Source organism: Vicia villosa, unplaced genomic scaffold, assembly GCF_029867415.1.
Source record: "Vicia villosa cultivar HV-30 ecotype Madison, WI unplaced genomic scaffold, Vvil1.0 ctg.002532F_1_1, whole genome shotgun sequence".
Classification (NCBI taxonomy): Eukaryota; Viridiplantae; Streptophyta; class Magnoliopsida; order Fabales; family Fabaceae; genus Vicia; species Vicia villosa.
Genome location: NW_026705960.1, coordinates 267598 through 278247, shown reverse-complemented (window position 1 = coordinate 278247; position 10650 = coordinate 267598). Strand labels below are relative to the sequence as shown.

Below are 10650 nucleotides of genomic sequence, written 5' to 3'. Positions count from 1 at the left end.
TCCCTGACGCACACCATTCTTGCATTTGAAAAACCCCTCTTGCGAACCATTAAGCGATACCGAGAGCACAGCAGAGTTGAGAATTAAGCTTATCCACTTGCAGAATTTACTACTAAATCCAAAAGCCTGAAGAACTTTAAGCAAGAACTCCCAATTAAGAGTGTCGAATGCCTTTGAAATGTCCACTTTGATGGCGAGGTTTCCGTGCTTACTACGGGTAGGGAGCAGGTTTATTGCCTCTGAGGTGACGCTAATGCAGTCCTTAATACTTCTACCTTTAATGAAGGCCCTTTGTTCCTTAGAAATCAGAGCCGGCATGTACAAAGAGAGCCTATCCGCGAGGATTTTTGTAATGATTTTGTATTTGAAATTTGCAAGGGCAATCGGTCTGAATTGGTCGATGGAATCAGCATTTGGGACTTTGGGAATAAGCACAAGCGTGTTGGAGTTGAAATTGGGCAGAATCCAATCATCTCTGAAAAATTGCTGAACAGCACCGAAAACATCTTCCTTAATGATATTCCAGAACTGTTGGTAGAAGAAACCATTGAACCCGTCAGGACCCGGGGCACTGTCTTTATCCAAACTCTTGACCGCGAAATGAACCTCCTCCATGTCAGGCAGCCTAGAAAGCTCAAGATTATAAGCATCAGTCATGAGTTTAGGAATAACCTCATTGATGATGCTCTCATCCTGCAAAACAGAAGAACAGTTAAAAATGTTAGTGTAAAAAGACACCACATGCCCAGCCATTAGATTCCTATCAGTGACCATGTTTCCATTCACTTTAAGGCAAGAGATCCTCTTTGTAGCTTGTTTAATGGTAGCCAGTCTATGGAAGTAGCGGGTGTTCCTATCACCATCCGCTTGCCACTTGACACGCGCCTTTTCTTTCCAAAAAGTTTCCTCTCTTTGGAGAGCTATATTAAGATGCATCTGAGCCTGTTTTTCAGAAGTATCCAAGTGATCCGAATGTCCCTCCTGGACAATCTTCTCTTGAATATACAACAGACTTTCTTCCGCAGACTTGACATTATCTTGCACGTTCCCAAAAGTAACTTTATTCCAATCTTTGAGCCTTACTTTAAGAATTTGAAGTTTCCTATGCAGAATGTACATTGGGCACCCTGCAACACTGGTATTCCAAGTTTCAGCAATAATGTCCTCACAACTCTCGTGGGAAGCCCAAGTCTGTAAAAATTTGAAACTAGAAGCAGTTTTGAAATCCTTTGGAAGGAACTCAAACAGAATAGGATAGTGGTCAGAATTGTTTCGAGCAAGCGTTCTACAAGAGTTATTAACCCAGAGGTCAAACCAATCTTGGTTGCAAATCGTTCTATCTAGACGCCTCTCAATGTGGAGCGAGCCCGATCTACCGTTTTTCCAAGTGAAGAAAGCACCAGCCGTGGGCAAGTGCACAAGAGAGTTGTTGTTCGTCCAATTGTTAAAATCTTCTATAGGGGGCCTAGCAGGAGTTCTTGATCCGAGGTGTTCATGAGCTCCCAAAATGCAATTAAAGTCTCCAATGTATGCCCAAGGGAGGTTCCACTGAGACTGAATATGAGAAAGGCTAAGCCAAAGGGATCTCCTGGCCGTAAGATTGGTAGAAGCATACACAGCAGATATTCCAAAAGTTTTATCCTGCGTCTGAAGAAGAAAAGAAACCTGTTGATTATCAACGGCAATCACTTGAGGGTCCAGGTGACTGAGGCAACAACACCAAAGATTAGGATCTAAGCCGTCCCTATCGTTCACAGCAAACAGCTTAAGACCTAATCTATGCAGCCATCTAAAAGGAAATTTCCTAACATCCATCCAAGGTTCAGAAATAAAAACAAGATCCGGTTTATTAACAATAATGAATCTTTTGAGAGCTAATTTTGTAGGAGAATTAGCCAGACCTCTCGCATTCCAATATAAACACTTCATGGGACAGATCGAGCAGGTCCTGCTTGAGACCTAGAGGCACCCTTCGCCTTGTTTCGAGCTGCTTGTTTCTTCTTTATTATTGATACTGCATTAGTAAAAGCCCCCTCCGTATCCCCTGGAACTTCCTCCAAGTCTGCAAGATCCGCCCAGGAGTTGTGAAGATCAACTTGAGTCTCCAACACTTGAGAAGCATCTACAAACTCAGTGACAGGCGATTCAGATTCTGGTTGAGAAATGAAATTCAAGGGGTTGGGAATGATGATAGGGTCAGCATTAGCATTGATTTCCGATATAGGTTGAATCACTTCTTCCAAAACAGTGGTAGGCGCCTCCACAGTGTCAATATTTCTTGTGTTATTTTTCTGGACGTAGATGGGTTTTGTTCGCTGGGCAGAGGTGTTCATGTGTTTCATCATGGCTTTACAGTCCTGTCTAAGATGTCCAAGCTTCTTGCAGTGCTCGCAGAAAGAAGGGATGTTTTCGTACTCTATGTCTGCAAAGAACGCGAAACCTTTTCTTTCAACCAGGACGTTATGATTCAGATCCTTAGTTAGGTCCATGTCCACTAGGACTCTCACATATTGACCGAAGGTACGATCAATTCTTGACTTGGAAGATGCAGCATCTATGCAAATCGGCGTTCCCACACAACTGGCAATCGCAAACACAATTCTAGGTCTCCAATATTCCTGAGACAGCCCAAACAGACGAATCCATACCTGCGCCGAAGTGTTACTTTGGAGAGCAGGATTGAAGTCCTTTGTCCACGCAAAAAGTTTCAAAGATCCTGGGTTTAGGTTGATAGTACCAAAAGCTCTTACTCTTCTCATATCATCTGGGCTTGCGAAGTTAAATTCATAGTATCCCTTACCTAAAGACAGCATTCCCCAGTTCCTGACCTCAGACCAAGAAATTGCCAACTTTTCTTTTAGCGCAGCTACCGTGAGTGGTGTTGATCCCTTTTGCCATAAAACTCTACCGTGTAGATTGTTTTTGCATTCTGCAATGCCTGCTTCATATTCTTCTTCAGGTATGGTGATGGAGGGTTTATCCCCTTTGATGACTGGATTTGGAAGCTGTGATAAAGGGATATCGCAAACCCCTGTGAGGACTTGTGCAAACGATTTTGTACTCTGTGAGGTTGTCGGCTTTTTGGGAGGAGTGGGTTGGTTTGCTTGTTCTGGATTGCTGGGTGATTTGGAGGTTTCATCTCTAGTTTCTGGAAATAGGTCGTGGATCTCCATGGAGCACAACAGAGGGGGGCGAACCGCGGCGGCGCAGGGCGGTGCTGGAGAAATTAGGTCATGTCCCATTCATATCAAAAGCTTGAACAGAAGGAGCTGAAGGGTTTGCATAGTTCACATTGAATATGAGTTGATAAGTTATTTTTTTCAATTGTTGCCGATAGTGATGATGAACTCTAGTACGATGGTCTTCGAATGTGTCCAATGGTAGGACGTGTACTTATAAATATTTCGATATTTCGACAATCAAGTCAGTAACGATGGTATTTATGAAGTTTAAGATTTTAAAATAGTATATACACGAGTCTTAGTCATTTGTTTAGACTTGATAATATGATTTAGGGTTTAGAGATCCTAGGTTTTTTTTTGGGATAGTTGTCTCAAGAGAACGAATGACTTGAAATCCTATGAACTTTTTTATCCAACGGATAATAGAAGGCCACCCAAGTAGGATACTCTAAGGCATATGTCCATCTCTTGGTCCACCTTAACTCCTGAAACTTGAGTGACCCAAACTTCTATGTATTAGATCATGGTCGTGAAAGGAGCGGTGTACCCAAGTATATGTTGGCAGAGTCATTACTAAATAAATGCAATTTAGTGAAGGAAATTAGTGACGGAAGTAAATCCCTCACTAATTCCGAGGGATTTTGTGAGGGAAAGTGGTACACATAGGTGAAACCCTGTGAACAAAAATAAGCGAAAATATTTGTGATAAATTTATTCCGTCATAAAAAATTCCTCATAAATTCCCTCACAAAATCGGTAAGAGTAAATTTAGGGAGGGATTTTGAGATGAATTTTATTCTTCTCTAATTATTCCGTCACAAATTCCCTCATAAATATGTAACATGTTATTAGTGACAAATTTTGTGAGGGAATTATTTTAAATTTGGTTATTGTTATATTAAATATTAAATTCATTATGATAACTCTTAAGGTGTTTTTTAAAATAAGTAAATAATTATTTTTTATTAAAAATAATTTGGTATCTATATTTCAAATTTAAATATTAAATAAATAAAATAAATATTGATTAAGTTATAGTTATATTTATAAAATATTTCTTATTTAATAAACATATAGATATTAATTTAAATAAAATATTTAATAGATATAAATATGAGTTTATTCAATAATAAAAATATTGATAATAATACATATAGTTTTATTATTTTATATATATATATATATATATATATATATATATATATATATATATATATATATATATATATATATATATATAAATAGTTAAAAAAGAAAGATAAAAAATTGATAGATCAAAATTTTATATAATTAAAATAAGAATTAACCAAAAATGACAACAAACTTCAATGATATGAAATATAAATCTAAAATGATTATTTTGTTTACATATTCACTCAGTTAGAAATATATTTCATTTGAGGAAAGAAAAAGTTAATTTTATTTGTTTTTCAATTTCCCTCTAAACTAAGTTTCATTTCCCTCTAAACTAAGTTTCATTTCCCTCTCATATCTCTCTTTCATTTATAGACTAATTTTAATTTTAATTTATTAATATTTTAAAATACCAAAACTCAAAAATGTTAAACCCTATTTCACTTAGAAGCGAGTAAGCAAAACGGCAGAGCAACAAGTAGATAACTAATCCCCAATCGAGAAACGCAAAAGCCCTAATCGAAAAACGCAAAAGCCCTAATCGAAAAATGGCAGAGCAACAACAAGTAGATATCTCTCTTTCATGGTTTCTCTCTCAAGCTATCAACAAAGAAGGTTTGTTAGGGAAAGAAGTCAAAAGCAAAAAACCCAGAAACTCTAAAGATTCACCTTTTCAAGGTATGCGATCCAATCTCATTTTTTCTCATTTTTATAGACCGTGAAAGTGGAAGAAATTAATGTTGTGTGTGTTGAATTTGGTTGAAATGAGGTTTATTAGTTTTGGTTTTGGTTTAGTTTTTGTTTTTCTTTATTTGATAGGTATTGGTGTTGTTCTACTCTAGTATTTTTTTTTCATTCTTTATTTGATAGAGGTGTTGGTGTTGTTTCACTCTGGATCCATGTCTTGCTTGTTTGTAGTGCTTGACTGCATCTTTTCATGTGATTCTGTATTGTTATTTTTCTTTCTGTCCCAGAATGAAATTTGTCTTTTTTTTAATAATGATTAAATTTAAAGCAAAGCAATAATTAGTGTGTTTGATAAGAGCATATATTGTTAATGGAATTTCATTAAGTTTATGTATGTGTTTTGAGGTTAATTTATTGATAGTCCATATTATGATAAGGATACTTAGTCACTTTCTTCTTGTCTTAGATTCAATTCTGAGATTGAGGTTATCGGGAGTGGTAGTTCCACATTTGGTGGTCCTTTATGCTTCTGACAGAGTTATTTAGTCGGATGCAGGATTTTTAACTTTGAATGAGCTATAGTGTGTTAAATATTATGTTTGGGTAGAAGCAGTGGCTAGCTTTTAGCTTTGTGGTGGTAAGAGAAGTTAAGTGAGAAAAGAGAGAGAGGTGTTAACATGAATGAAGAGAGAGAGAGAGAGAGAAATATAAGAAAAATTAATCAAGTCTACTTATTTGATCTATTATTCACTCCTCTTGTCTCTTCACAAAGTAAATATTTTTATCAGTATCATTCTTAACAGGAACCATGTTTCAATTAACTTAATTTATAATCATATTCATAAGAATATTGGTTACACAACCTTTCTCCAATATTGAGACATGGAACCATGTTCCAATTAACTTATAGAAGCTTCTCAATTAAGATAAAATAACATTTTCAATCAATATCCAATTTAATTTGACTATTTTTTTAAACTTATTTCTCTGTAAGGATTCATGTTTTTGCAACATTTTGATTCTATTATTTGAGTATTTTTTATAGAAGTTTATCTAAATGTCATTTCTAGGAAGTGAGTTTCCTTGCATAGCATTGAGATGAAGAAATTACAGCATTTTATTTCCAAGTTAAGAGTGATAGTGGATGCTAATCTGATCCTTAATATTTCTGGTGTTTGTATAGCCTCTTCATATTTAAAAGTGGATGATGATCATGTATATTCTTGTAATTTTTGAAATTGATATGTAAGAAACTGTTGTAGTAATTTGATATGCCTCTCATGTCTCTTGATAATATGGCTCACATTTCATTATTCACACGTGAATTAATGTGAATGGCAGGGGAAACTATTAATATATATTCATTTGCCTGGTATAATAGCTAAAAGTATTTCCTTAAACTATAGTGAAGCAATTATGCATACACAGGGCCGGCCCAAACAATTGAGAGGCCCTGTTCTAAATTTTTATCCAAAAAAAATAGACATAAATAATAAAAATAAATATAAATAAATTTACAAATTTGTAAATAACAAAATATTTTTTTAATTAAATGGTAAAAACTTGTACTAGCTTAATAACATATTGCTTTTCATTTATAAGATAACTTTTCAATTTTAAAAAAATCATCATTCACTTTAATAATTTTTTATTTTGACATATAGATATATAGCATGCTATTTTAATTATTATTCTCTTATGTATTTTATTTAAAATAACTAAATATCTAAAGACAAATACATTAATATTGGGTATGAGTTAAACCATTTTAATACAAAAAGTACATAAAATGAGAAAAAAAATTATGGTAACTAAAATTTGAAAAAAATAGTTTCAATACTCACTACAAAACAATATTTATTAAAATTCAAGCATGTTTCTTATAAATTTCTAGATTCATTAGCAAGTAATTTATTCAGCCTTATGAAGTATAGTTGCTGCATTTGAGAAAGAACTAGTTTGTTTATTAGTAACATAACCCAAATTATTATTATTATTATTATTATTATTATTATTATTATTATTATTATTATTATTATTATTATTATTATTATTATTACCAGAAATTGAGTGAAGATTTTGTTGATGATTATGCAAATATTGCATTTGTTATTATCTTTAAGTGCAGTCAAACCTTAATATTGCTGTATCATAACTTCTTTATAGAGTGTTAAAATTTTATTAGAGATATTTGAAGTATCACATCAGGATGTTGTTGTTAAACTGATATAAATGTAAAGACCATTTGTAGTGGTGGGCCCAGTAACAAATATTTTTATATTAAATTAAATAAACATACAACTACAAGTAGTGTGTTACTCTATGCGTGATGTATCAATTCCAATTACAATTTTGAGGCCCTTTACTTCTTTGAGGCCCTGTGCTGTTGCACAGTTTGCACAGGCACAGGGCCGGCCTTGTGCATACAAACAGCTCGTGAAATGAGATGGCATCGTGAGCATCCAAGGGATAATAGTTCTTTGTCTCATCCGTCAGATGCAGAAGCTTGGAAACACTTTGATGAAACATGGCCCGACTTTGCTCGAGATCCTCGAAACATTAGATTAGGATTATGTTCTGATGGCTTTGCTCCATTTGAAAAAATAGGCAAGCTTTATTCTTGTTGGCCTGTAATTATTACTCCATATAATTTGCCACCATGGATGTGCATGAGAAGGGAGTTTATGTTCTTGACTAGTATAATCCCTGGCCCATCAAACCCAAAAAGGAACATTGACGTGTATTTGCGCCCCTTGATTGATGAATTGAAAATGTTATGGGATGATGGAGTTATGACTTATGATGTTTCCTTGAAGCAAAACTTTTTGATGAAGGTCGCAGTAATGTGGACTATTAACGACTTTCCAGCCTATGGGATGTTAAGTGGTTGGATGACAATGGGAAAACTAGCTTGCCCAATTTGCATGGATAAATGTAAGGCATTCACCCTCCCATCTAGTAAAAAAACCTCATGGTTTGATTGTCATCGAAAATTCTTACCACAAAATCACCCATATAGAAGGAATAAGACTGCATTTACAAAAGGTAGAGTTGAGACGTCAATTCCTCCGCCAAGGTTGAGTGGTCAAGAGATGTGGGAAAAAGTTAGAAACTTACCTAGTGCGGAAGAATCCAAAGAATGTAAACCACCAGGTTATGGGGTAGATCATCATTGGACAAAACGAAGTATATTTTGGGAACTTCCATATTGGAAAACTCATCTACTCCCACACAATCTTGATGTAATGCACATTGAGAGAAATGTGTTTCTTAATATTTTATTCACAGTAATGGACACCAAAGGTAAGACAAAAGATACTTTCAAATCTAGGATGGACTTGGAAACAGTTTGCAAGCGTAGGGGACTTGAGCTTCAACCTGGTAGGAATGGTAACTTTGTTAAACCAAAGGCACAATATACTTTAACCAAACAACAACGAGTAGTTGTATGTGAATGGGTTAAAAACCTTAAGCTTCCAGATGGTTATGTTTCTAATTTAAGTAGGTGTGTTGACTTGAAGGAAGCAAAGTTGTTTGGCATAAAGAGTCATGATTGTCATGTATTCATGCAACGTTTGCTACCATTAGCCTTCAAAGCCTTACCCAAACCTATTTTGAGTACACTAACTGAATTCAGCCAATTCTTTAGAGAAATTACGTCATCTTTGTTGAGAGAGGATAAATTGCGTAATTTGGAGGAAAACATTCCAATTATAATGTGCAAATTGGAACAAATATTTCCTCCAAGCTTTTTTGACTCAATGGAACATCTTCCTATTCATTTGGCTTATGAAGCAAGGGTTGGCGGTCTTGTGTAATATAGATGGATGTATCCATTTGAAAGGTTAATTATTCAACATTTTTATAATTTCTTGGTTAATTTCCTTATTTTTCTTCAGTTCTCTAAGTATAATCTTGATTTGGTGCATAGGTTCATCCGAACCTTAAAACAAAAGGTAACAAATCAGGCTCATGTGGAAGGTTCGATTTGTAAAGCATATTTATTAGAGGAGATGTCCACATTTGCTTCCTATTATTATCCACCTGATGTTCCATCAAGGAGAACAAGAGTGCCACAAAATGATGATGGGGGAGAGGATTTTCCAATGAGTCCTCCATTGTCAATCTTTAATTACCCAGGTCGTCCTTTTGGAAAATGCATCACGTCTACCTTGGATGATAGGGAAATGAAAGCTGCACACTTGTATATTCTTTTAAATTGTCCTGAAGTGGTACCTTACCTAAAGTAAGTATCTCCAAGTATAAAGTTTCACAAATGTATTTTTATGAAGTCAAGTTTAACGGGTATCATATTTGTGTAGTATGCATTCTGATTTGTTACGAGAGTTAGATCCTGAGTTGAATGAACCAGATTTGGACAAGCAAGTTTCTGCATCATTTCCATCATGGTTCAAAAAATATGTACGTGAACATTTATAGTTTAAGATTAGAGTATCCAATTTTCTGGGTTGAATTTAAAATATTTTGTCTACTGTAGGTGCTTGAATCAAGTAACAAGGTAGATGACATACTTTTAAGGAGTTTGGCATGGGGCCCTATTAGAGATGTTGTTAAGTGGTCTAGTTATGTTATTAATGGCTACAAGTTTGTGAAGAAATCTCGAAATGAAGGGATGAGTACAACTAATCACAATATATGCGTTCGAGGAGGGCAATTTGATTCATTGGAAAATGATTATTATGGAGTTTTGATTGACATTATCGAATTAGAGTACACCGGTCATCCGACAAAGAAGGTGGTTTTATTTCAATGTGATTGGTTTGATCCTAGCTCTCAAGGGACAAAGATGGATAACTATGGAAATGTTGAGATAAAAAAATCTAGGAGATATCAAAACTATGATCCTTTTATATTGGCCCAACAAGCTGACCAAGTTTACTTTACACCCTTTCCCGAAGGGCAACAAGGTTGGCTAGGTGTAATAAGAACCAAGGCACGAAGTACCATTCAATCTATGGAAACAAATAAACATGAAACAACTTATGCATATCAAGATGATAATGTACATCAAATACCTATTGTTGTTTCAAATGATGATTTTCACGAGTGCCATGTTGATATTAATGGTATAGGAGAAGAAGTGCCAATCTCTTTATTGAAACAATTAGAAAGGAAGGATGAGGATACGGAAGAGGAAGAGGAAGAGGAAGAGGAGGAGGAGGAGGAGGAGGAGGAGGAGGAGGAGAAGGAGGAGGAAGAGGATGAGGAAGAGGAGGTGGATGAGGAGGAGGATGAAAATTTTGATTATGATGGTATTATGTGTTATTTATTCATGGAAAATATTGTTTTTTTTGTCTTGTTTAAGAATAAATTTAATATTTGTTATTCTTATGCATATTTATGGAAAGTATTATTTGTTTGCTTGCATGTTTTTTAAATTTTTTTTTATGTACATTAATCAATTTGATGTTTTTATATTTGTTTATAGATGGAGGACAATGATAAAACTAAGGGTGGAGGAAGAGGTATTGGTAGAGGTATCAACAGAGGTAAGAGATCTAGGACTATTGCTAATTTGTCACAATCTATTATTGGGGAATCTAGAAATCCTCCTGCATCTCATATAGCTACAAATACTCAAATTCCAAATTCCACTCTTACCCCCCATATTTTACCTGAGAGAGTT

The 10650-nt window shown here is 34.9% G+C and overlaps 1 protein-coding gene across 1 annotated transcript; it reads right to left on the bottom strand.

The window, feature by feature from the left end:
• Nucleotides 1-1925: 1925 nt before the first annotated feature.
• On the bottom strand, nt 1926-3173 carry LOC131639102 (uncharacterized). The gene has a single exon (XM_058909607.1). The coding sequence runs from the start codon at nt 3171-3173 to the stop codon at nt 1926-1928; it is 1248 nt and encodes a 415-aa protein (XP_058765590.1).
• Nucleotides 3174-10650: the final 7477 nt, after the last annotated feature.

Excerpts from the sequence above, each read along its gene's own strand:
- LOC131639102 (XM_058909607.1), bottom strand. The coding sequence starts at position 3,173 with ATGGAGATCCACGACCTATTTCCAGAAACTAGAGATGAAACCTCCAAA.